This window comes from Dasypus novemcinctus, chromosome 23 (assembly GCF_030445035.2).
Source record: "Dasypus novemcinctus isolate mDasNov1 chromosome 23, mDasNov1.1.hap2, whole genome shotgun sequence".
NCBI lineage: Eukaryota > Metazoa > Chordata > Mammalia > Cingulata > Dasypodidae > Dasypus > Dasypus novemcinctus.
In genome coordinates this window covers 36,329,047-36,356,967 of record NC_080695.1, presented here as the reverse complement: position 1 = coordinate 36,356,967, position 27,921 = coordinate 36,329,047, and the positions used below count along the sequence as shown (strand labels likewise).

General features: G+C 43.3%; 1 protein-coding gene and 1 pseudogene across 15 annotated transcripts in view; one reads left to right on the top strand and one right to left on the bottom strand.

Annotated features, from left to right (window-relative positions):
- Nucleotides 1-27,921, bottom strand: part of ARHGAP17 (Rho GTPase activating protein 17) — a 106,804-nt gene that overhangs the window by 21,511 nt on the left and 57,372 nt on the right. For all 15 annotated transcript variants that reach the window (XR_011647196.1, XR_011647197.1, XR_011647198.1 and 12 more), the window contains 10 exons: nt 21,232-21,343; nt 17,496-17,564; nt 17,255-17,336; nt 12,232-12,359; nt 10,688-10,799; nt 9,865-9,946; nt 7,011-7,091; nt 5,502-5,615; nt 3,862-3,953; nt 1,543-1,699 (listed from right to left, as the gene is read on the bottom strand). Coding sequence is in view for 11 of the 15 variants with exons in the window: in XM_058286247.2 (XP_058142230.1) it covers nt 1,543-1,699; nt 3,862-3,953; nt 5,502-5,615; nt 7,011-7,091; nt 9,865-9,946; nt 10,688-10,799; nt 12,232-12,359; nt 17,255-17,336; nt 17,496-17,564; nt 21,232-21,343 (1,029 nt within the window). In the remaining 4 variants the exon portion in view is untranslated. The remainder of the gene's footprint in view (nt 1-1,542; nt 1,700-3,861; nt 3,954-5,501; nt 5,616-7,010; nt 7,092-9,864; nt 9,947-10,687; nt 10,800-12,231; nt 12,360-17,254; nt 17,337-17,495; nt 17,565-21,231; nt 21,344-27,921) is intronic.
- Nucleotides 11,450-11,544, top strand: LOC111760157 (U6 spliceosomal RNA; annotated as a pseudogene).

The window sequence follows — 27,921 nt, the reverse complement described above, 5'->3', positions numbered from 1 at the left end:
CACACACGGGGACAGCCCCACTAGTTACCCAGCAAGCAGCAAAGCAGCAAGGATCAGATTAACATCATCCCTATTAACCAGGCAAGCAGCTCAACAGCTTTAAGCCTGAGGGAAGTCAATGGACCTAGTACTGATCAATGTCCTTTATCAATTTGGACAAGAGCAGCTGAAAGCAAACAAGCAAGCCTCACATTGGGTGATATCGTGTTACTATGTTTATTTCTATACTACCCAGTTCCTATCTCAGACCTGTGCATTTGGACAATGTGGCAGAAGCTGTGTCCAGAAGTCCTACCATGTGGCAATGTAAGGCAAACATACTGCCTCTTAATTAAGCTGAGCTATAGAGACACTCGTATGTGCATATGCAAAGCATATATTGGGAAGGATACATAAGAATGGGAAAAATAGTTGCTTTTAGGAAGGGATGGGGGTGGGACTGGAGGACAGGTAAGAAGACTCCTTTTCCCTGAGCTCATGTTCACTGGGTCAATTGGCAAGGAGAATCCAACCAAGCAGAAAACTGAGAATTGTTTCGTGTGTGCCAACTAGACCAAGGGGATTGCATTTTATATTTTATGAAATGTGAGGGCTAATTCTGTTGTGGATTGAATTTATCAACAGGAAACACTCCTGAAGGTGTGAAAGGGGCTTCAGATAAGTAAAACTTACACACAGAATAAATGTGGGCCTCAGGGTTACAAAACCAGAAAATAAAGGATTATCCTTTGCTATAGATAAAAATGAAACAAAACAAATATAATAAAACAAAAACCAAACACTTTTCTATGAGATTGGGCAAACAAACGAGTTGGTTGTTTAGCTTAATGTAAAACTATTTCCAGTAATATTATTACACACATATGCCAAAAAAACCCACGCATTCCTTCAAACAGGCCTCTCTAACTCTCAGCATTACTGGTAAATACAATGCCATTTCATCACACACATTGGACAGATTGGCATCGGAGGGAAAAATCCCTAATAGCTTTAATTACCCTTGAAAAATCCCACAAATTACTTATGGGGCATAGGATAGAGACATGCTGCTTCTCCTTAAGTTCACAGAGGCATTTTTCTTCCAGAAATGGAAAGCTGAGGTTTCTCCAGCTAAATATCAGGTTATCGATAGTTGGCCTCCATTGAGGGACTACATTATACCAAAAATATGTCTGTTAATACACCAGATCACACAACTCACTATGAGAGATGAGCTGTTCCCACACTCACTCCTGGAGATATGTCCACATAATTATTTTCTTCTCTCTCTTCTCCCCCATATGTGAATTTGTAATATGTGCATAATGCTGTTCCAACCGTAAGGCTTATCAGAGGCCATCAAGTAAAACTTGAATAAATATGGTATGCAAGTTAACTGTCAAGCTACAGACCTATTTCATGGCCAAATTATTGTCTGTAATGAATCAGAGAAAAGTTCCTGAATATACTAGACTCTGTCAATCTTGGGTACATAGTGGGCCACGCTCAATTCTTCTACATGATGTCTACTGCTGGTTTGAAAATGAATGGCTCTTCACACACCTCTCCTTCTTAACCAAGTCCCCTTCCATCACTGCCATGCTGGCAGGCCGCTTCCTCTCCAGGGTCCCCGAGTCAGAGTCATTTCCAGTGTGAGATGAGTGATTAGAAATCGGGGTAGTAAGAGGTACAAAAGCTTCTGATACATTAAATTCCACCTCTGCAAGAAGAAAAACAAACAAGTATGACACAGAGCTCAGGGATCAAGAGAGTTTTGAAACACCCCAGTGGCCTGAGGGCTGTGGAGACATCTGGACAGTATCAGCAAGCACATTACACCAGCACCTGCCTTACCTTGGAATATATGACAGCTTATTTCCCCAAGGTAACTGAGTTAGACTCATTTATAATTTCCCAGCACATGGTTCTTCTACCTCTTTTATTTGAATTATTAGTTAGCACAGTTGAATATATGTCCCAGAGACTTAAGTCTTCTGTCTGTTCATATGACATTTAAGCCACACCTACTCTACAGTTAATCAGACTCGACAAGGACAAAAACCAAAATGATGACGGTGGACAGCCCCCATCCCAAAAAACAGAGTATCTAAGCCCCCTCTCAATCTGAAGCAGAGTGGGCATCACCATCCCCAAATCCTCAAGATTGAGGAATGAATAAAAAATAAGTGGGAATGCAATCATGAGCCAAAGCAGACTTATTATTGTAGTAATGGAAGAACTTGTAACATTGATATAAAGATAGTGATCACCAGAGGCTCTGAGGGGAGGTGGAAGGAAGAATAGGTGGTACGAAGGGCATTTTTGGGGCATTGGAATTGTGCTGTATATTACAATGGCTGATACAGGCCATTATATATTTTGTCAAAACCTATAAAACTGTTCACGGCAAAGCGTAAACCATAATGTAAATTATAGACCTTGGCTAGTAGCACTGTGTCAATACTGATTCATGAATTGTAATAAATGTACCACACTAATATAAGATGTTATTAACAGGGAAAAATGTAAGAGGGGGAGTGGGTGGGGGTACATGGGAATCCCCTATACTGTCAATATAACTTTTCTATAATCTGTAAGTCCTTTAAAAATAAAGTTTATTATATGAAACAAACACACAAACAAACAAAAAAACAAAAAACATGCCACTGAATTTAGGAATTTCATTCTTCAGTCTATGAGCCTTTACTATTTTACAAGTGGAAACAGCCTCAGGCACCCTCATCTTCTTAAGAATAATTTATCAAACCAGTAGGAGGTAAAATAACTGAACTAGAGACAGGGGATATGATTCAGAATGTAAGTTTATACTACTTTTTTGCTTTTTCTTTTGTAGAAAAAAAATCACGGAATACAGAAGAGAACAAAAAATGTGGATATTTTAATCAGCAAAAAAATTAGAGATATTTACAGTTTAATGTAAAATAGAAATGAAAGGAAATATCAACTCCATACTGCCAATAGCAGTTTTTCAAGAATCACTTCCTCAAAGGAAATCTTGGGCAGAATGCCAATATTCAGTCATCCACCACATATTTAATGAGCAACCTACATGAGTGAAGCATGATTCCAGGTGACGGGGAAACAGTGGTGAAGAAAAGATAAGCGCAGCCCTAGCATCACGGAGTTTATGCTCTAGTGGATGTGAAAGCAGTGCTGGTCTGACTGAAGCAGACTCCCAACCCCTTGTACAACCAGTATCCCCAGGGAGCCCAGGGGAAACTCTGTGGATCCCAGAACTGCAACAAATACAGTTTGAAAATCTAATACCTATAGAGGAAGTCCTAACTTCCTGAATAAGGCAACTATGACCACCACAAACTGTTCCATCAACCTTCATGCTTTGTCATCCATCTTTGCACAAATCCAAGTATCTAGATAGAGAAATAAAAAGCCCTCTTCCAAGTGGAAAACTCCTGCATATTCAATGCCATCTCTTCTATAAAGTAATCCCTGGCTTCCTTTAATCAGCACTTAACTTTATGAAATCTTTCTCCATCCTTCTATTTTTCAAATTTGCCATGTACATAATTTATCTGTTTATGTGGCCTTCTTCATCAGTGGCCTGAGTTGCTCCAAGGAAGACAGCATGTCTTAACAGAATTTATGGCACATGTTGGTATTTGGTGTAGACTGATTGAATGAATGACTCTAGTGTTAAGTGAAATAAAGTGAAATACAAAATACTATGGTTACCATTATGTCAAGTTATGAATGCAAATGAACAAAAGCCTGGAAAGAAACGTGAAAAAGTGAAACCAACTATGTAACCATTAAGGGATTACTAATGTATATTCTTTATAAAGCCTTTTCCCACTATTATAATGTTGCTTTAGCAGTCAATGAAATAAAGAAGAAAATTACCTTCAGGGAAGAACCAGTCGGCATGTTGAATGATCGGTTCAATCACGGCAACCACATGAACGGATGTGGCTGCTGCCATTTCAGCAAGTGTTCTGCAAAGGGAGTTCACAAAGTTTTAACGCTTTCCCTCGGTGGCCTTTAATTTCTTTAATTTTTATCAGGACAGTTCAATTACTTTAAAAAGGATAAAACATTTAAGTACAGATGCAAAAATTAAATCCACAAGGACCTGGCTTATGAGTGTGACTGGGATCACTACTTTGTGAACTGTCTTTTGTTTAAGGTGCTTCCTAGCATAAAATGTTTCTAAGTTTCATATAGCCAACCTAGCCATTTATTAAACTTTTCATTTCTTACACTGCTTTTACGCTTAGAAAATCCTTCTCCATTCCAAAAGCTAACACATATTTACCTACCATGTTTTTGGCTTTCCATTTCACATTTAACTCTTTTGTCTACCCGGAGTTTATTTTGCTAAAAGATAGGAGCTATGTAGTTAACTTTGTATATCCATTTATCTTAAATTTTACTTTATGGTATTGGATCTTTGCTAGTAATATTACAAATACTTTCTGAAACAAGATTTGGCATATATGAAAGATTAAAAAAAAGAATAAATGAATGAAAGACTTTGGTTAAAAAAGTTCTTGTATTTTTTAATGGAAACCTGAATCATTGATGGTTTTACTAAATAGTAAGGGAGGCAGGGAAAGGTATGATGTTTAAGGACACAGGCCTTCCTATCCTGGCTCTATCACTTGCACTCTTAAAGCAAGGTACTTGTCCAAAGTCTCAGCATTCTCCTCTCTAAAAATGAGGACAATAGCAGCACCCACTTCAAAGGGTTGTTTGTGAGGATTAAATGAAATAGCGAAGTGCCACAACAGAATAAACAAGGTGAGCAATTTCCTAGCTTTCTAGCTCATCTCCCTGATTCTTTTCCTTTCTTCAATTTACATTTCTGAATGTCAACAAAATTATCTGCAATCCAATCACATACTTTTGGTGGCTCCCCCGTGATCCATAAAGTAAGTTCCAAATACTTCTGCAAGATATATGCAGCCCTTTATAATACAGCTCTGGTCCACCAGTCACAGCCTCACATCCCCTGTGCTCAAGTTATGCAGAACCATGCAACAGAGCCCTAAACTTTAGGAACTGGCCCTTTAATGGCCATAGTGCCTGTGTGCATACAGGTCCCTTCTGTAGGAAACCATTAATTCATCAAGTTATAGCTTAAGAGCCATTTCCTAACTATAGCATTCCCCGAACTTCTCAATCTGAATTATATTCCTTCATCTGTTGCATGCATACTTTATAACATCACACACACAATTACATACATGTGCATGTATATATATCTTATCATTGCTCTGTAGCCATTGATTTGCATGACTGCCCAAGTGCAGGGACTCTCTGAGGACTGGGACAATATCTCATACATTTTTGTGTGCCAGCATCTGGGATAGCACTCAGCTCACAGCCATGTTTCTAGAATGTTGACTGAATAGAAAAATCAACTCCAGAACACTCTGTGGCACATCTTAGACTAGAGCATGTATCTTGAGTTATATTTCAATTCTTTCTCTCAAATGGAAAGGAGAAATTAAAATAATAGGAAATAGGAAAAAGTTACTTACCCTTCATTTTTGGCCCACAACAAATTAGGGCCTAACACAATTGCAATGTTGCTAGGAGTCATTTTATTAATGTCACTGGTCTGAGCAAGCTTTGCAAGGAATTTGATTAAATACCTATGAAACAAAAGGGAAGAGGGAAAGGATCCACTCTGAAATATTTGTAGGGATATTATTTTACTGCCCAGGGGCTCAATCTCAGACTACTCAAGCATTACCTACAGAATATAACCAAATCAGAATCTGGGATCAGATTAAACTTAAAAAATTTCTTGTGTTTCTTGTTTTAAGATTCATTTAGGGCCTGGAAGAGGTAAAAACCTCATATGTAAACCTCAATGATTTGACCTCTATTTGCTGTATAAGTCTAATCAATTTCTCTTTAGGTCCCATCTATTTTACCCCTAAATAAGTTACAACAATGTTATTAATAGTGGAGCTCAATATATTTTGAATATAAACATAGTAAAAAAAATGCATATATGCATATGTATATTACTTGTTATTTTTAATTAAGGTGTGGCTCAAATGAATGAGGGTAGGTCTTAGTCTGAATTAATGGAGGCTTTCTAAAGAGAACCCAGAAGTCACAGAGGAGCAGAAATGAGAGGCATCAGTATGACAGGAAAGCCAAGGAACCCCAAAGACTGCCAGCAGGCAGCACCAGAATGCTAGGGTCTCCAGGGAGAAATCAGGCCTTAAGTATAGTATCTTATCTTCGGACCTCTCTAGCCTCAAAACCATGAGCAATAAACTCTTGTTGTTTAAGCTAACCCATTGTGTGGTATTTGTCAAAGTGGCTCAAGGCAAACTTAGACAGTGATCAAGCCTGAGAATGAATTTAAAGGTCAAGTAACATATCAGATAATATCACCTGTAAAGTATTTGTGGTTTATGACTGAGTCCTCTCAGAATATTTTCTTTATTTTATTTTAAATAATTTTATTCCCTGGGGCTACCTTTCTTCCTTTTCCCTATGCTTCTTCAAAGCTACACACCTTTTAAGTCAAAGGGAAAATAGAAGTTAAACTTCAGAAATATGTTTAATGGCAAACTTTCTTTTAAATGTAGTTACTCCATCTAGTAACATATAATCTCCATTTCTTGAATGTTTATTTAGCATGAATTATGTTTTATAACTCAAACTATGTAACATATATGAAAGATATAATTATAGAAAATGCCACTATTAATTATGACTTTTACATACTGAACCATTTAGACTCCAAATCTAACATACAATCACCCAAACCTTTCACAAGAATTTTCTTTCTAATAGCTGCAATACTAAAACAATAAGGAAACTTATCTATTATGCTGAGACATGATACTGATGCTTCAGATGCATCATAATAATATACATCAAATCCCACTGAAGTTACTCCAAATTATTCCACAAGGCATTTTTCTAATGCGCCAAGTGTCTTTGAATTAAATGGAGATTGAACGTATCCTCACACTGCAGCCATTGTAGCTTGGTGGCTTACTTTGCAGAATGGCAATCATACATACCTAAAGTTAACAAAATTTTGTGGTGGTAACTTCTGACATGTCCTCCATAAATCTTGAAGTTTTTTGTCTTGATCCTGCACACTGAAGGAAAAAAATCCTTTTTATTTGTAACAATTTATTAAAACACTTATGAGTTAGTAATACCTATATTAATATGCTACATGAACAGTGATGCCTCCAAGGACAGAGAAAGCATAGTTTGAAAACAGCATAGATTTTCAAAATAAAAAGATCAGGAGGTAAATACCAGCTTTATCATTAACTATTTAAGCAGTTAGTTTATCTTGTCAAGACTTAATCTCCTGATTTATAAAAATGGGGATAATAATACTGATTCTACCACATTATTGTGAAGCTTTAATAGCATAACTATGCACCTAGACCAATGCTTAAATAAAGGAGACAAGATTCTCATTGGACATCCTCTCTAGAAAATATGTATATTAATGTATGACTTTATGGAGTGCAAATTATCTTTTTAAAAAAAGATTTATTTATTTTTTTATTTCTCTCCCATTCCCCCGCCCCCCGCATTGTCTGCTTTCTGTGTCCATTTGCTGTGTGTTCTTCTGTGTCCACCTGCATTCCTGTCAGCGGCACTGGGAATTTGTGTCTTTTTGTTGCGTCATCTTGCTGCACCAGCTCTCCGTGTGTGCGGTGCCACTCTTGGGCAGGCTGTACTTTTTTCATGTGGGGTGGCTCTCCTTATGGGGTGCTGTCCTTGCATGTGGGGCTCCCCTACACGGGGGACACCCCTGCGTGGCATGGCCCTCCTTGTGTGCATCTGCACTGTGCATGGGCCAGCTCCACACAGGCCAGGAGTCCCTGGGTTTGAACCCTGGACCTCCCATGTGGTAGGTGGATGCTCTAGAAGTTGAGCCAAATCTGCTTCCCCAAATTATCTTATTCTAAGTATAGTCTAGCCATAGATCAGTTGGCCAAGCTCAGAGGCACCCAAACCTCCACGCTTTTCCCTGTTCTTAAAGCAGTTCAAAGGCTCCAGACTGAGGAGCCCATTTCTATTTTGAAACAATTAACGAGGCTCTTCTACTATACAGTTGCAACTTACAGACTTTCACAGACACAAAAAAGCAAGAGGTTACAGAAGAGTCAACGCTGCTCACAGACAATTTGAAGTTGTCTATACAATACTACTTTGGACTTAAAACATTCTCTCAAAACTGACTCGGTCTGGAGAGCTCTGGATAGGAGTTAAACATAATTATTCTTTAGAGGTCAGCTGATCTCTGTCACTGGGATAGTGGCCCATGTTCATATTTCTCAGTAAAGAACAGATACAGCAATAGATGGGGACCTTCCAGAAAAGTTTAAAAGGTTATTTCCCCACAGGGACGGGTTTGGGAGTCTCCAAACAGAGTTAAGGTTTAGGAGGAGTGGAAAAGACCATCTCTATAAAGAAATCACAAAACTACACACTTAATTTAGTTCTATAAACATCAATATTTATAACAGCCTGGGTCTTGTGCAAGGTCCCAAAGAGACAACTATGACTAAGGACTTATCTCTGATTTTAAAAATCTCACCATCTACCAGGGACAAAGTCTTTTATTCCACAAACAGAGAGTAAAACTCAAAATGCAAATGCCTGGGAAAGTGGACATGGCTCAAGCTATTGAGCTCCCGCCACATGGGAGGCCCCTGATTTGGTTCCTGGTGCCTCCTAAAGAAGACAGAGCAAGCTGTGTGATGGGGGGTGTAGCAAGCTGATGCAACAAGTGACACAAGAGAAAAAACATAATGAGAGACTCAATAAATCAGGAAGCAGAGGTTCCCAGTGCCTTCTAAAGAGGACGAGCAAGACAGCGAGCTGATGTGATAGGCAGAGGCGACAAGCTGATGCAATAAGATGACACAACAAGAGACACAAGAAGAAAAACACAATGAGAGACACAACAAAGCAAGGAATGGAGGTTACTGAAGCTATTAGGTTCCTCCCTCCCTTATTGAGGTCCCAGGTTGGTTCCTGGTGCCTCCTAAAGAAACAAGGAAGGACAGACACAGCAAGCGCAAATGAGGGGAAGGGGAGAAATAAGTAAATCTAAAAAAAAAATTATAAAAAAAAATGCAAATGCCTGGTTCAAGTAGCAGAAGATAGAACCACATCCCATGGAAGTATAACTGATAAGACTAAATGGCTTCTATCTAATCATGCTTATTTGACAGGAACAGGTGATAGTGTCTGCAGATGGGGAGGGGATAGAAGAGGTGAGAAATGTTCCTCTTCCCTTAGAGGAAAGGAATCAGGCACCTCTAAGAGGAGTGACTCATTACCATATGAAAAGAGACAACAAGGAGGCAAGCAGGTGGGTGAGAAAGAAGCGTCTACCAACTCTAAACACAAGGCTATCCTGCTTAAAACCAAATGTTCTTAGACAAACTGAAGCTAGGGATGGAGGGAAAGCAGGATGAGACAGTCTGGATCTGAATTTTGGCTCTGCCAATTACTAGTGGCCTTGGTTTCCCAAGCCTCGGTTTCCCCATCTGTAAAATGAAATAATGACATCATCTGCCTTTCATGATGCTAATTAAGAATCATAGGAGGTAATGGGTACCAAGATTAAGTGCTCAGTAAATATCAACCACTATTACTAATAACCACTATTATTATTGTACAGCTGAAGTTTCCACACAGCTCAAAAGTCTCAACACCATTGACCAGCATGACACACATCCTCAGTTACACTGTTTGTGACCAGCCAATGAATTAATGTGGGTGTAATTACACATCCTTATCCATATAAATCATACAAACATAAGCCAGTGCATAAGTGGTGACCTTCCCCCCTAACAAATATGATATTCAGTATTTTCATTTTGAACTTAATAAACTTACCTTGCAACTTGGGTCCATTCTTCATACAGATTGAAAGTCATCAGAGGTTCAGGCAATTCCCGTAAGTAGGACTTTAAAGCACCTGAAATAATTAACATTCTGAGTAGGAAGGCTGGGAAACTTGGGGCACATTATTTTGCAAATCGAAATGACATCAATTACAGTCTTTCAAGATATACAGAACAAATCATGGTTTGGCAGGGGCAGCACTACAGAATGAAATGCTCTTTAAAAACCCATTATTTGCAAAATATATGGAGTGATCAATAAAAAATAAAATTAACTTCAAAGCTACCTTCTTAATAGATACTATTTTCCAAGGTAGGTCTAGATTTTGGGGATGAATAAAGGGAAGAAAATACAAGCACATCTTTAAATACATGAAACAAGTTACCTTCATCTTTACTTAATAATAAGAAAAAGAAAACCAAAATATAGGAATAGAAAAATATGTGTGAATATATATACATATGTATTTATAATACACACACACACACACATACATATATATACACAAGTATTTTAACTTTAGGGAACTTTATCAGAAGAATATCTCAGTTTTTGTCTGTCACTTAAATCTGTAATTAAAAATAGATTTTTGGGGTAACAGATGGTGGTAATGGTAGCACAGAATTATGAATATAATGAATATCATTGAATCTTACACATGGAAGTATTTAAAATGGGTGAATTTTTTGTTGTATTTAATGTTACCACATCAAAAGTTTTTCATGAAAGGCCTTTTTAACAGATGATCTGTCTGAAATAGAAATTGCCCATCACTTTGAGATGAACTCTATTTACAGATAACATTAGAGCTCACCTGCTACAGCATGGGGGTCTGAATAGAACTCATCCAGGTGAGAAGTAGAACAGTCTAAAGCAGCTTTCAGTTTCTTTAACTTGGAAGCCCCAGCCCCAATTCGGAAAAGTCCCTAAAGACAATTAAAAGTCATTAATAATGAGTGCACGTTGTGAGCCTTACACTAAGGGCAGCAGTGTGCTGAAGGAAGACCACGTCCTCCACCCTTCAGCACAGCTCCTCATTCAGGGCAGTGGGAGGACTGAAGAGGATCAAGTGTGTCCCCCAAGCAGTGACCAGCAGAGAATAGTCTATTTTCAATCAGTGCTGTAGCTCTTGCTATGGCCAATTGCTAAAATACCTGCCTATTAGAAATCTATCTAAAAACATTATTTTTTATGTCCATAAGGTTGGGTTCCTATTGATTTTCTACATTTAGGAATATTTTTAAAAACTGATATTTCAGGAACATTGTTAGACGAGGTCACTAGTGACTTTCACTGCCCTACGAGTTTTTTAGAAGAGGAAAACGCAGGCAGGGTTGACCAAAAGTGGCTGGAGTATGAAGGATATTGAACAAGGAGTTGTTAAGATTTGAGTTTTAGGCAAAATTAATCTAGGCCAGGTTTCTCAAACACAGCAATGTTGACACCGGGCCAGATAGTCTTTTTTTTGTGTATGGGGAGCTCTCCTGTGCATTGTAGGATGTTTGGCAGCATCCTTGGCCTCCACCCACTAGATGCCAATAGCACCCCTATACTTTTGACATTCAAAGTATCTCCAGTGCTGGCTTCAGCAGCATATATACAAAAATTGGAAGATTACTATGGCCCCTGTGCAAGGATGACATGCAAATTCATGAAGCACTCAATATTAAAAAAAAAAAAAAGTCTCCAGAAGTTGTCAGATATCCCTTAAGGACCAAAATCTCCCCCTATTGAGAAACACTGATCTTCCTAAGTGAACAGTTCAATGAATTTTCCCAAACTAACACCCAGAGGCTCTCTTATATTTGCTTCCATTCACTACCCCCTCCTCCCACCATGTGATCTGGACTTCTAATGGCCTAGATCAGTGCTTCTCAACACGTGGTATCAACATGCAATCTTTGGGATTCATGTGATCTCCCTGTATACCTATTTCCTTATCAGTACTAGAAGAGTAATGAGGAACCCATAAAGTACGTTATGTGCTCTTAAAAAAAAAACCACATAATGCCAAACAAGTGTCAGATTCTTGCTCTAGATCTTTACCATTAAAAATTAAAACTCCTGGAAGCAAGCTCTGGTCCATAGGGCATAATGAAAGCCACTTTTGTGTCTCACAATCAGCAGTAACAATGAAATGATAAATAGGACTAAAAAGCCAGAGGGCACTGCAAGTAGGAAAGGGGAGTGTTGTTCTGCAAAGGCCTCAATTTAAAATGCATTTCTTACTACCGTCAGGGTGACAAAAGCGCGAAAGGCACAGCCTGCACAGTACCGACTGCAGCGGCTGTGTAATAAAGACAGCGGAAAGGGCAGACGGAAGGACACGGAGAGCTGGAACGCGGCGGCGCCTCTCACCTCCTCCTTCATGCCTGTCTCTAGCAGCAGCATCACACAGGCTTCAAGGGGAAGTGCAATTTCACGCCCACTCCTCTTCAAGTGTTCTTCCAAAGGAGTCCCAAAGGCCGGCTTTTCCGCCCATTTATCTAAAGCAGCAAACCATTTAGTAAGACACCCAACAACCTCATGGTATCACCAACTTATTTTCTTCCCAGATAAAGGAAATTCCTTTCTTTCTTTTTTTTTTTTTTTTAAACTGACTGGTAGTTTAGGCTTTGGGAAGAGGGGAAACATCTAGTCTATTTGTCTTTTGTTATTTAACATTCACTAGACCACAAAGCATGAGGCAGGCTGTGAAGGGTGCTTGTGGAGCAGGAGCCCTGCACACCCAACATGACGCCAATGAGGGCTCCCCGGGAGAAGGGGCTGGGGTGCTCCTGAACCCTGGCACCAGGCCCATGTCAAGGCAGGTTGACAGTGGCCTTGGCTAAAACAAAGGATTCATCTAAATACACTGTTTTCACTGGAAAGAAATTTATTTTAGCCATGCAAAGCAGCATTGGCTTTCTATCTAGAGGACAAGAAAGACTCCTACAAGGTGAAAAAGGAAATAATCTCCCAAAATATCAGATACAAGGCAAGCATTTGTCATACAAGGCTGGAGATGGCAATGTGAACTCGTATCAGATACAACATCTCCATGACATGCACTGTTTCTAAATGCCACATCCCCAAATAGGACTAACATTTTTTAAGTAGAAAAGAATACCCTATCTGCAACCCCAAAGCAGCGTAGGCTGAAGGCTGTGCTGACAGCAGTAGAGCAATATTTTATATCATTTTCAGGCATATACCCTGCTTCATTCCACAAAAGACTTGAGCAGCTTAGCAGAAATACATACAATAAAACAGTAAAACAGAGGCAAAAATTTAGAAAATGAATGCATTAAATTAGAATAGGAAAAATTTGATTGGGTTTGGCCTGCCTGTGGGAGCTGTAGAGATCTGATGGGTCTGAGAAGCACACGGAAGCAAAAGAGGGAAAACCAGTTGGTGAAAAATACTCCTAGAGTGAGATGTACTTAGTTCCCTTCACACACTCCTCAGGACCTTTCATGGACACCTGTCCTTTGGCCATGTTGATATTAGAAACTTGGATGTGAAGAAGGCATATTTATTCTAGTGTGTCCTCAAATAAACTCTGATAAGTGAAAGCAGGTATATAGAGCCCATCCTACAATCTGCACGTAGGGCAAGGAAAAAATATGAAACTCCACAAATCCATAGATCTAAGAGCTTGTAAAAAGTTAAAGATTGATGGAAAGAATAAGTGGAGTTGAAGAAAGAAGTGAGGCAAAGAGCAGTCACATGCTACTCTCAGAACTGTCAGGGACCTCCTGCTCCAGCACCTGCCCAGCAGAATTTCCAATAGATAAAGCAACCAGGGGACCAGGCTTCAGAAGACTGAGCTCCATAACAGTCTTCAGAGAGTCCAGCTCTTACCTTGAATACTATATCCCTTTCATCTAAAGCAGTGATTCTTAACACAGGCAGAAAATGGCCATACAACCGCTCCCCTAGGGGGATATATCAGAATCATCCCAGGGAGTTCTTCTAATGACACCTGCCACCTCCCCACCACATGCCCAACCCCATGATGCTGGTAGGGGTTGCACACTCCAACCCCCCATTAGGACTTTCTAATAAATACTGAAGAGAGCTTGCCCTCCCCACCTGGGTGTATGCTGGCAGAGGGCAGAAGTGAGACTTGTTGACCTGGAAACAACTCCTAGGGCAAACCTGCCTAAGGCACTCAGCCCTTCAGACAACAAACCTACTATGTGCCAGGCACTGCAGTAGGCACCAAAGTTCATAGAGACTCCCCAGCCTCAAGAGGGGAACAATCTAATAGTGAAGTAAAACAATACAAGACATACATGTAAACATATAACAGTAATTAACAAGACGAAACATGTTTGCCAAGTCAAGGAGGATGGTACAGAAAAGGGGTCACAAATGCAAATAGATACAGGGCTTGGATCAGCAGCACAGTATGTGAATTGGGCTGTAGAGTGCATGCCTGCCTATAGGTGGCAGCTGCTCCTCAACGCAAGCTTCTCCTCGGTGCCAGATGCTCCTTGGCACCATGTGTTCCTTGATGCCAGACCAATGTTGCCTCATGGGAAAGTAGGCTCAGTGTAGCCAGATCTTCTGAATTTCAAAGAAAGCCAGAAATCAGGTTTGTTATGTGAAAGGATCAGATTTTTAAATGATGGCAACTAATTTAAAAAATTTTTTTAATGGAATAGGATTGTTTGCAACTTCTGGTATAGTATATAAATGCTACAGCAATTTAGGAAACAAGGTGTTCACTGTTTGCTTCAGTTGCCAGAGGAGGCTTCTGGAAGGAAGTGAGCTTGCAGGGGATCGTATAAGATGGCTAGGAAATAGATAAAAAAGACAGCAAGTACATCTTGTGGAGGGCAATGGGTTGAGAAAACACCAGGGACCCTAAGTCTGAGACCTTACATTTTACCCCATAGTTCACACACAAGGCAGTAAGATGCAGAGCAGAGGGAGCAGTGAGAACTGAGAGGGAAGAGGGGCCACAAGAGGCTCAGCACAGGGAAGAATGGACATAATTCAAATCTGAATCGTTTGGAGAAAAGTGGTATCAAGGAGAAAAGTAAGGAAAGAAAGGACAGCTGGTCACTTTGCTTTTTGAGATAGGTTGTTTTACAAAGGCCCAGTCATCAAGGAGAGCTAAAGCTTAGAAGGCTGCCAGGATTAAAGATGCAGACAAGAGTGGAAGCTTTCAGCTGAGGGGGAGTTCTACAGAAAAATGAGGGAAGAACACTGGGGCAAGGACTGGATCTCAGGAAGGGCAGATTTTTGAGGTGGGGGCAGAAATGGAGAGAAGAGAGCCCTAAAAATGCAAAAACAATCACACTGAATGAGGAAAAATTTTTAATGAGGAGGAGATAGCCCAAGCCATGTCAAATACTGGGATCTGACAACTAGAAGTTCACTAGTCCTTTGATAATTATAGGGTTTGTTTTGATTTGTTTTGAAATAGTAAAGTAAGTAGGGGTAGAAACTGACTGCAAAGGGTTAAGGGGCAGGAAGGTGGTAAGAAAATGGAGGTGGCAGGTTAGACTTCAAAGAGTCTAACAGAAAAATGAAGGTAATGAGATGAAAGGAGATGCTGTGTTTGGCAGAAAGAGGCACTGGATAAAGGGGAGTTGCCCATGGATGTGAAATCAGGGTCAGCAGGATGACAGGATGCAGGGCGGTCTTGGTAAATATTTTTTCTATAACAAGGACATAATGAGTTTTTCTAAAAACATAGAAGAGGTTAACAGAAAGGAAGATATAGACTGGACTAAAAGACAAGGACAGGCAGAGATGGAAGGGGTTGGATTCTAGGGCTCAGATGAAGGTACTGAACTGAGGAAAACAGGTGGATCACCCTTCCTTCCCTGGCTATTTCCCCTACATGCAGCTTTCCTTATTACATCTTAAAACTCTTCCCTCCCCCCTTCCTGCTTCCCACCACTCTCGGACATACTTCTCTAGAGAAAATATCCTTAGGGGGAAAAAATAGAATGAGAGTTTAAAAAAAAATAGCACTGCTAAAAAAGCCAACTTCTCCTTTTTGTGTGTGTTAGTGAACTCTTTCAAAACAGGCTGTAAGCCACTCAGAGGCTAAGATGATAATGTTTATACTATTTTGCCCTTGCAGGGCCCAGCACACAGTAGGTATCCCATAAATACTTGCTTTCAGTGCTCTGAACATGCCCAGCAAGTCTGCCCCTTGGAAGGCTGAACATTAGCTAGCAGCTTCATTCCTTCCCACTGTGATTCAACACCGTCATCGACCAGCTGGGAAATCAGATCACTTAGAGGAAAGCAAGGGCAACTTGTCTTATGAAGAATGGCTAAGAAAATCAGACACACTGCACCCAAGATCCCTGAAGACCTGGCTATGTAGTCAGTCAAGATAGGGAATTTTCTATAATATGTCCTTAATTCAAAAAATTTCAGGTACAAGGCCAGAACCTATTGAAACCTCTTGAGGTTCATGGGGGAAGTGGCATTCTTGGACACACACGAGTGCACCAGTGTGTGTGCACATCCACAATGCACACTGCCCTTCCCACTCATTCACTTGCTTTCATAATCACAGTCCTCACACTCAACACCTGGCAGGATGCTCTTTCATCTCAAGACCAGTGGTTGTGCAGGGAACCCAAAGCACTAAACATCAGGTCTATGCCATCAACCAAGTAGTGAAATAGTGTAAGCCCAAAGGTGACAGAATAATCTCTGCCTCAGCAACTTTTGCTGATCTCTGCTGGTAAATGCTCTGATTGCTAGGCACAGAGAAGAATTAAAAGCTCAGATGCTCAATTTAAAACTGAACATCAGGGGAAAGTTCAGTACACTCATTACTTGTGGGTAAAATCTGTAATGTGCTTGAGTATGGTGGCCAAAACATTATTGCTCATAAGAAGAAGAGTCTTGTATAAAGACAAAGAGGAGGTCTGAAAGAGGTGGTCAAGGTCTTATCATTAAATCACATTTACTAGGTGACCGATGAAGTAGCATTAAGTACTGGTTTCTAAAATTCCCCTCTGGCAAGTCTAAGATATTTTCCCTAGACTGTGTGTTCTTGGAGTCATAGGGCTAGAATTAAGCCCTAGGGAACAAATAACTGATTTGGAAAAGGATACTTTGATGCTAGAATTTTTCGAGTCTAGGTAGATGACAGAAAAACATGCAGATACTCCTAAAAGGGGCAAGCTTTCTCTTCAACTGAAGGTTTCACAAGAACTACAAATGTTCTATTAGTACGTTAATTTGGGTTTGGAAGAAATTAGAGAATGAAGCAAGGAAGGAGGAAATTATGCTGGAAAATAGTACCCTCTTAGGCAGAGAGGCTTTATCTGAAGGAAATGCATGCAAAGGAGTCAGGGTGAAGAAGAGAGGCAGAAGTGGCAGAGGCAAAAAGGAGGCATCAGCCAGCACGCAGTTACATTACCTTGATGGGCTCGCATTTCAGGGAGGGCCTTTTCTAAGACTGCTAATGCTTTTCTATGGTAATCTGCTTGGGCTTCTAATAACTGAGAACAAACCCACATTCAAAAACAAAAGTAATGTTAGCATTGGATGGACACACACACAATGGCTGAGCAAAACCAAAATGAAATATTTTGCCAAAAAAGCTACAATGATTCAATTTTTACAATGCTTTCACTATGTGTCAATGGGAAGGTGCTTACCGTAACAAAGAATTTGCCGTACTCCCCTTCTTTGGCCATAAAGTTGTACATGTCTGCTGCCAGTTGATCCTAGATAAGTGGAAGAGATGTGTCATTGAAAAAAAGAGGGAAGAAAATTGCAATTGAGAATTTATCTCCATGAATCTTTGATGGAAGAGCAAATGTGATGAAAACAGCAAAATGTTAGATGTCCATCAACTGGTAGAATCACAAACTGGAACAACAAAAAAACACTTTTTTAAAAAGTGAAAGATTAGGCAATTGGCTATATGCACGCACACACATAGATGTGCTACCTTCTGTTTTTGGCAGCGAAGGGCACAAGTTAATCCAAAGGCTCTCCATTTATGAAAAAAAAAAATCTAGAAATGCTAGTTAGGAGTAATACAATTTCTTTTAGATTAACAGATAAAGCAACAAAGTCAATTCCTGGAAAGAAAGGGAGCAAGAGAGAGGGAAGGGTAGAAGGGAGGGAGGGATAGCCTCAACTAAAATCCGGGCTGGTAAGCATGGACAGAAGCTGGGGGTGGCCTGGGGTGGGTTCATACCAGTCTTGGCGCCAAGGGGCTTGAGTTTAGGGTTCACTTGAGGACAGAGGACAGAAATGAAAGCCTTGGGTCTGGGGAGGTAAGGAAGTGGAAACTGAGAGCACACAAACATCATGCATAAAAGTAGGATTCCTGAGGAATTACACTCTCAGTGAAAAGGTCAACTAGGAAAAAAAAATCCACCCATCAGCACACATGGAAAAAACAGGGAAGCTTACAAGATTTGGATTAGGTGCTAGGTCAGGGAAAGAGCTGCACCTGAGATTTTACACACACAGACCTGCTTCCATGAAGATATGAGATTTGAATTTACTATATATGTGGTCCAAGAACCCCCAAACTGAGAAAGATTAATTATTTGGGCTGATGATACTCTCTGGGAAGACTCATGCCCACTCCCAGGAGTTCCACAGATTAAATCCCCTCTTTAAAATAAGCCTACAATACAAAAACAATAAAACTCATGAGGAAACAATCTACCATAAGGAAACTCACAGAGAGTTTCAGAAAATAGAATTAGGAGAGACTATTAGAATAAACATATTTAAAATGATTAAAGATATTTAAAAAGAAATAAGCACTAGAGAAGAATAATGCACTATTTAAAAAGAGCAGAATTTAAGAAGCAGAATTTTAGAAATGAAAAATATAGTAAATGAAGTTCAAAACTCCATGTTAATTAAATAGATCAGACATAGCTAAACAGAGTAAAATGGAACTTACATCTGAGGAAATTACCCAGAAGGTAACATAAAGAGATAAGGATGGGAAAAGGACTTGGCCCAATGGATAGGGCATCCGTCTACCACATGGGAGGTCTGCAGTTCAAACCCCGGGCCTCCTTGACCCATGTGGAACTGGCCCACATGAAGAGCTGATGTGTGCAAAGGAGTGCCGTGCTAGGCAGGGGTGTCCCCCGCACAGGGGAGCTCCACGTGCAAGGAGTGCGCCCCATAAGGAGAGCCGCCCAGCACGAAAGAAAGTTCAGCCTGCCCAGGAATGGTGCCGCACACACAGAGAGCTGACACAGCAAGATGATGCAACAAAAAGAAACACAGAATCTTGTGCTGCTGACAACAACAAAAAGCAGACAAAAGAAGAACACTCAGCAAACTGACACAGAGAATAGACAACTGGGGCGGGGGGTGGGGGGGTGGGGAAGGGGAGAGGAAAAAAAAAGTCTAAAAAAAAAAAAGAGCTAAGGAAACAGAAAATATTTTCATGAGTTTTCACCATTTGAATTACTGACAAACCAAAGTATGGGGAAATTGAGACAAGAGACATGAATTTGTAATGTACCAGTTCAGACTCCCCAGTCCACCATTAAATCTATGTCCAATAAGCAGCCAATATCCTAGATCTAGGTTACACTATGTACACTAGGAAGAAGACTGTTGGATAAATGACACTGTCAACAGCTATATTGCTTATGAATAGGAATAAGCCAATGCAGGATGATTTAATAGCAGCATTTATCTGAAGATCTTCTTAAAACAAAAGCTCTGGCATGACTTTGTAAGTTCAATTTTAATGCTCACTCACTATACCATTTTAAACAAGTTATTTTAGCTAAGTTAATTGATCAAGGTTTGCTACCTTGTAAACTGAATTATAGCTGAATAAACTGAAATGTTATAGTCCTAATACGATCTAGTAGGAAAGAGACCATTTTTGAAAAATGATGAATAATAACGGGAAGAAAAGTCTAAATCAATGATCCTAAGATTCACCAAAGACCTATTTCTGAAAATAATTTACCACCTCAAATGACATTGGGAGTAAACATCTATCTAAACTATCTAAATAGATAGATAAAGAGTGAGATCACTTAACTAATCTGAAATTTAGTTTATGGGATAAGAAGCTATGCTCCTCCCAAATTATGCAATTGTCCTAGATATATTTTTTAAAAAATTCTCCCTCCCCTAAAGATTTATGATAATCCCTTTACTATATAGTAATCTTCCAAATATAATAGGGTCCACTCTAGAAAATGTATATATTCCATTATCTATTTTTGCCTATTGTGCATTGCTTTAATTGCTGTAACTTTATGTTTTACTATGGTTATCTTTCCTTTTTTCACCTATTCTTTATTTTAAATGAACTTAGACATTTTTGCCAAATTTTAAAAAGTATCCCATTTGAATTTTAAGTAATTTTTTTTTAAGGTATTGGGGGCCGGGTGTTGAACCTGGGACCTTATATGCAGGAAGCTGGCACTCAACCACTGAACCACAATGGCATCCCTGAGTTGTTTTGTTTGTTTTGCTTCTTGTTTCTTTTTTCAGGAGGCACCAGAAACTGAACCCAGGACCTCCCACATGGGAGGTGGGTGCTCAATTGTTTGAACCACATCTGGTCGCCCAGTAATGTTTTTTTTTTTCCCTCCTCCTTCCCCACCCTGCTGTTTTTGCAGTGTTCATTCACTATGCAATCTTCTGTATCTATTTTTATTTTTCATCTTCTCTTCTCGTCTTTCTCCTCTAGGATTCACTGGGATTCGATCCTGGGACCTCTGATGTGGAGAGAGGTTCTCTGTCAATTGCACTACCTCAGTTCCTGGTTTCTGCTGCGCTTCACCTTGACTCTCCCCTTTGTCTCTCTTTTGTTGCATCATCATCTTGCTGTGTGACTCACTTGTGCGGGCACTGGCTCATCACGCAGGCACTCAGCTCACTGCATGGGCACTGGCTCACCATGTGGGCACTCACGTGGGCATTTGGCTTGCTACATGGGCACTTGGCTCACCACACAGGCACTCGGCTCACCAAACAGGCATCCACACAGGCACTCACTCACCACGTCGACCCTCGGTTCCCCGTGTGGGCTATTGGGTCACCATGCAGGCATGCTTTCTCTTCTTCTTTTTCACCAGGAGGCCCCAGAGATCAAACCCAGGTCCTCCCATATGGTAGGCAGAGGCCTTATCACCTGAGCCACATCTGCTTCCCCCAGTAATGGTTTTTTAATTTTATTTTGATTATAACAAAATATAGATTCTTGGGAAATAAAGAAAAGAAGAAAGACGAAAACAAAAATCACCCTTAATATCATTCGTAGTATGCTATTAGGAATTATGCAAAACTTATTAAATAATTTAATAACTTATTAAATATTCAACCTTTCATCCATCATTTGCATATACCAAAAGACTGATATGAGTAAGTATTAGGGAATCCTTATACCTTGCATTGTTCTACTTTATTTCCAGCTTCATCCATCTCTTCCTTTAGGGTATCTATTTTTGATGGAAGCCCCTGAAAATTGGTTCCTGAAGATTTGTGAGCTTGGTTCCACCTGCAAAACAAGGAGAGAACCAATACCTAAATTAGCTATACATACTCAACTAATTCTACCTGGGATGCCTAGGAAGCCAGCCTTCCTCAGGCTTATCCTCTAAGAATAGAAGAAGGCAAAAAGACATTAACTTCCTACCACAACAGGAAAGGATATGTTCTAAGCATAACTGACCACATCTTGTCTCCAACAAATCCCATTGCTGAAAAATCAATCAGTGGAGCCCCTTTTATGTAATACCCAATCATGGAATCCATGCCATGAAATATTTTCTTACTCTCCTGCTTTTGGTCTGTGCCACTCAGAGGTCAGTTCCTGTTCTCAAGGAGTCCTTATGCCCCTCCTGATGACCATCTAGACCTGTGGCTACTGTTATCAGGTAAAAGCCAGAAAGAACTTCAATCATGTAGCTGTCAAGTCAATAGCTATGAAAACACTTTAAAAATTAAAAACATTTAAAAGAATATTCTAAAGACAATATAGTAAATCTGAAACATAATATAGAATATTTATGTTCTTTTTATAATAATTCAAAAGGATCTCCAGAAAAGAAATACATTATAGCAATAGTAGGGGGATTGGGAAAGGAGTAATAATTGAAAACAGTTTCTATTTGGTTTTCAAAACCAATTCCATCTGGCTGTGGATGCACACTAACACTTCAAATTTAAACACGGACATCATGAAGATGCAACATAAAATCCATGTTAGCAACTTAGTGAGTTTCTCGGATTGCTGTTTGCCCCTAAACACCATACTGTGCCCCTTTTCACATTTCTTGATGTGAAGAACTCCTCCACAGCAAGGCTCCAGCAAATCTATTGAAGCAAAATTGATGAGGCTACATGGAGAGAGCCTGGACTTCAGAAATATACTCAAGCTGATGTACTGAAGTTTGAAGCTCAGCTCTACCTTTACTAAGCTGTTGCCGCCTTTCTCCACCCCTCCTCCCCTTCCAGCCCCCGCCGTCCTTCCCGCCAGTCCCGCCCATATTGCCAACCCACAATCTGCCCTCTTCCCCAGTAACTGCTTACCTCAGGTCTATCCATCAGCTTAAGCCTGTCCACAGCCGCCTCTTAGCCAATCCTCCCTTCATCACGCCCCTCCCTCTACCCAACCCTATATAGCTAAGTGTACTTCCGTAATAAAGCAGACCTGTTCTTGCGCTCAAGCGGTCTCCGTGGTTTTTCCCCAACCGCGCGTCCCCCACACCTGGAGAACCGGTGCTCCCTCTTGGGGCACCCCCCGCCGGTGGTTCGACTCTTGGGCCTGAGCGAGGACGAAACCCTCTCGCTCAGCTACAACTGGCGCCCAACGTGGCAGCTCCTCCCCCGGCCCCTCTCTGCTGCTGCTGCTGCTGTGATTGTCCTCCTCTCCAGGTAGGGACCCCTCGCCCGGACGAGCCCCAAGGGACCCCTCGCCGTCGTCCCGTCCCTATCCCATCATGGGCGCCTCTTTGTCATTGCATCAGGCGCCGTAAGTCAGGGCCTTCGCTGCCCTGCTCGATGCCAATGGAGTCCGCGTCTCCTTGCGGCAGCTCCAAAAGTACTGGGATCTCTTGCTCCCTTTTAATCCGTGGCTCGCCACCTGCCAACTCTGGAGCCCGGACACATACTCACGACTCATAGATCGAGTCACCTCCACCATGGAGCATGAGAAACGCACCTTCCCAGCAGGCCTCTTACCCGTTCTTGTGGCCATTCGCGCTTGTCTCCTTGGCGCACTGACCGAAGCCGTTTATGAAGCTTCTCCCAAACGGCCTCTAGACTGTGATCCCGATGAGTCTGCCGACACTGACTCTCTGTCTAACCAACTTGCTGCTGCTCTCGAGCGCGAACCTCCCCGCCCGAGCTCCCCGCAGCAGACAGAAACCACTCCTGCCACTCCCCAAGATGGCGGACTTCCGCCTTCTTCCCCCACTTCTGCCCAAGATGGCGCGCATCCGGCTTCTTCTCCGCCAGTATCCTCCTCCTCCCGCCTCTACCCGCCTCTTCCTGCCCAGTCAGCATCCGGTTCGGGCCCGGAAACTGCAGGGTCACCATCTTCCGCTAAACCGGAAGCGCCCCCCGCGCCATTTTGTCCGCCGCCGGATGTAGCTGCTCCGCCATCTTGGCCGGCGCCCGGAAGGGTACTGCCGCCATTTTGTTGTCGCCCAGAAGCCGCTAAGCCGCCATTTTCTCACCCGTGTTCCGCTTATCCCTTGCCGCCGCCGTACGGCAATAGCCCTTCACCTGCCTTGGCTGCTCCATCGGTCCCCGGTGCCACGCCTCCTCAAACCCCTCAGCTGTATCCGCTGAATCCGCAGCCCACGCCGCAGTGACTCCAAACTTGGCTACCCTTTACAGCGGAAGAGGTCAGGACCCTCCGCAAAGCTGTAAAGGAAGACGGAATTGGCAGCCCTTATGCGCAGCAACTACTTGAGGAGTTGGGGACCCAACTCGTTCTCCCATATGACTGGATTGCATTAGCCCGTGCCATCCTGACACCTGGTCAATTTATTGAATGGCACGCACATTACCAAGCGGCTGTTGACTGGCAAATCGTGGAGAATGCCCAGGCTGGCGTCCTCGATCCCTCCGATGCATACACGGGCACCAACAATTGTGCAAACCCTCGTTCTTATCTCGAAATTGACCCAGGGTTTTGGCACCGGGTAAAGGTCCTCGTCCAGCGGTCATTCTCTCTAGTTTCCACCAAGCAGCCCACCAAGCTCGCGCAGCTGCTTCAGGACTCCAATGAGACCTTCCCAGCATTTGTCGCCCGCGTCCTGGAAGCTTGTCAGCGGAAAATTTCCAGCGAGGATGCCCAATTTGCGTTAGCCAAAGAGTTAGTCATTGACGGGTGCCTTGCGCCGTTCCGGGCCGTAATCCTTCCCATACGCGACAAAGCTCTGCACGAATGGGTCCTTGCTTGCCGTGACGTCGACCCACAAGTCAAAACACTCACCGCTGCCTTTGCCTCTGCCATAGCTGTTTCATCCAGCCCCACTTCCGTCTGCTTTCCGTGCGGCCAGCCCGGCCACTTCATCCGCGAGTGCTCCCAGCCAGGCCCAGCGCCTCGCTCAGACCCGCCGATGCGACGGCCAAGGGGCCCTTCTACGCCGTGTCCGCGTTGTGGGAAAGGTTATCACTGGGCCCGCGACTGCCGTTCCGCCCAAGGTTCCCAGCAGCCTTTAAACTTCCAGCGGGGCAGGCCTCAGCCCCACCCCCAAGAGGCCCCCAGAAAAATTCCCAAGCCATAATGTGGACAATGCCCATCACACGCCGCCAGAAACCCTCATTAGAGCTTAAGATTAATGGGCAATGGCTTGATGGGCTTCTGGATTCTGGCGCTGAAGTCTCCTGTGTTCCCTTCGAAATCGCCGCATTCAATCACTGGCCCCTCGAAACCGGCCCTCAAGTCATCGGCGCCACAGGAGCCGCTGCCTCCTGGAAAACATCCCAGCCTCTGCATTGGAGCGACCGAGAAGGCCACGAAGGCCAAATTCGTCCACTGGTCCTCTCGTTAGTCCAGACCATCTTATGGGGGAGAGATGTCCTCAGCCAGCTAAAGGCCCGAATCACCACAGAAGCCTTCTCAGCTGCGCTGCCCCCCCCTTCTAGGGGCCACTGCTCCCATCTCAAAACCTGACCCTATCCCTCTGGAATGGGACACAGAAGAGCCCATCTGGGTCGAGCAGTGGCCCTTGCCAGCTCACAAATTGCAGGCTCTCTCTGCCCTCGTCAAAGAGCAGCTACAAGCAGGGCATATAGAGCCGTCCACTAGTCCCTACAATTCACCAGTCTTTGTCATTAGCAAAAAGAACACCAGCAAATACCGCCTTCTCCACGACCTCCGTGAGATCAACAAACATATTAAGCCAATGGGATCACCTCAACCAGGATGCCCGCACCCCACCGCAGTCCCCCAGCATTTTCATGCGGCAACCATTGACATCAAGGACTGCTTTTTCTCTATTCCTCTTCACCCCCGGGACTGTCCACGATTCGCGTTCACGGTTCCATGCATCAACAACCAAGGCGCAGCTCAGCGATTTCAATGGCGAGTATTGCCTCAAGGCATGCGCAACAGCCCGACTATGTGCCAACTGTATGTCAACCATGCTGTTGAGCCGCTGCGCTCCAAGTTCAATCCGGAGCACACATACATCCTCCACTACATGGACGACCTCCTTTTAGCAGCGAGCTCCAGTGCGCTCCTCAATGATCTGCTCTCGGCAATAATAACGAACCTCTCCAGCCTCGGGCTTACTGTGCAGTCTGACAAAATAAACCTCCAGCCTCCTTTTCAATTCCTAGGCTTTCATTTTCATCGGTTTATCCAGCCCACAAGCCCAAAAATCCACCTCTCTCCGAGGATGACATTAACTGAGCTCCAACAGCTCTGCGGGCAAATCAATTGGCTTCGCTCGGCGCTTCCCATCACAACAGCACAAATGCAGCCTCTCTTCGAGCTTTTGCAGACAAGGGACAGCCCTCCAACGGCGACCACTCGCAGCATCATCATCACTCCAGAGGCTCGAGAAGCCGTCCAACAAGTCAGCGCCGCCCTGCAACAGTGTCGCCTGGAGCGGTTCTCCCCCACCCTTCCAATCTTGGCTTTAGTTCTGCCAATGCCAATCACTCCCACAGGTCTCTTGTGGCAAGATGGCCCTCTCCTTTTTCTGCATACGTCAAAGAGCAAACTCCCGAAAATCTGCCCTTTCATAAGAGCCTGGATCACGTTGGCCACTGACTTAGTACTTCTCTCCATACAAACGTATGGCATCCCGCCACACACTATTGTTTGGCCTTTAGATGCCAAGGAAGTTACCTCCCTCATCATGAACAATGCCCAAATGCAGAGCCTGGTAGAGCTCTTTTGCGGCTCCTTTGACAACCACTATCCTCATCACCGATTGCTGCAGGGAATGTCTCAATTGGCGTTTTGCAACCCGTTCCGTCCATTGCCCGCACGGAACGCGATCCCTTCTGCTATCACTGCCTTCACAGATGCCTCAAAAACGGCGTTTGCTGCCATCATATACACTCCTGAGAATCCTGAGCCACGGCAACTGCTGTTCGCAAATGACTCTTCTGTTCAAGTGGGCGAGCTTCTAGCTGTCGCTGCAGTCCTCAATCTCCACCCAGACCAGCCTCTCAACATCTTTACTGACAGCCTATACACTCTTCAGGTGTGTCGCAGCCTCCCGCTTGCTACTTTCCTACCAGGTGACTCAAACATCGATCGGGCGCTCGCCTTCGTACAGCGACTGCTTGAGGCGAGGCAGCAGCCCTGGTTCATTGCTCATATCAGAAGCCACTCTGGCCTACCAGGACCGCTGGCTCAAGGGAATGACCTCGCTGATGCTTCTGTGTCAAGCCGCCAGGTAAACCCGGTCCTCCTACATGAAAACCCTGCCGACGGGCCGCGGCTTGGAGACTTTGTTAATCAAGCCAAGCTCCTGCATTCCCAATTCCACTTCTCTGCGCAGTCCATCCGGAAGCTCTTCCCAGACCTTCCCATTGAAACTTGCAAACACCTTGTGCGCGTGCTGGACTTGCGCGCCATTGTTGCCACTTGGGCCTTTGCAGCCTCAGGGTGTTAACCCCCGCGGCCTCTGCCCCAACTCAAGGTGGCAATTAGATGTCACTCATGTCAGCGCCTTTGGCCGCCTCAAATATCTTCATGTAGCAATTGACACCTTTTCGCATCTGTGCTATGCAGTCCCTCTTGCGGGAGAAAGTGCTAAACACTGCGTCCAGGCGCTTCGCCAAGCTATTTTGTTCATGGGAATTCCATGGGATCTCAAAACAGACAACGGACCAGTATCGCAGTGCCGCCTTCGCCAGCTTTGTGCAGATGTATCACATCACGCATCATTTTGGCATTCCACACAATCCACAGGGGCAAGGAATCGTCGAGCGCACTCACCAACAGCTCAAGCTACTTATTCAAAAAGAAAGGGCCTCTTCTCCCCACAAGGCCCCAGCCGACGTCGTGACTGCCTGCCTCATTCACCACAATCTCCTGACCTTCGATGACAATGGATTCTCCCCTACCCATAAGCACTGGGGACCCATGTGGCAGCCCTCGCAAGTTCCCCTTGTCCATTGGAAAGACCCTGCCACAAATCGTTGGCAAGATCCAGCTCCCCTCCTAGCACAGGGGAGGGGCTTTGCTTGTGTCTTTCCAGAGTCTGAGCCGCAGCCACCCTGGATTCCTGGGCGCTGCATCCGGCCTGCCACTGACCCACATAGTTCCACCGAACGATCAGCACCCTATGCCTTCGGTGAGAGATAACATTGACAGTGGATACGGCCCAGAGGTCGCCCCGTTCACCCGGATCCAGCACCAGCCATCATCAAGATGCCGCACCGTGAGATGATGCCTCTACACAGCCTCACAGCCGTTCTCTTCGTCCTGGCTTCCCTCGCTCTCCCAGCTGCTGCCAACCCGAGTCACCAGCCCTTCAATTGGACCCTCTCCCTCTGGCAACAAAAAAGGCTCCTTGCCTCGAACGTAACCGCCTCCGCCCCCTCTTTCACTACTGATGTCGCCAACCTCACTGGACGCACGAACCTTCCGTCTTATGAGTG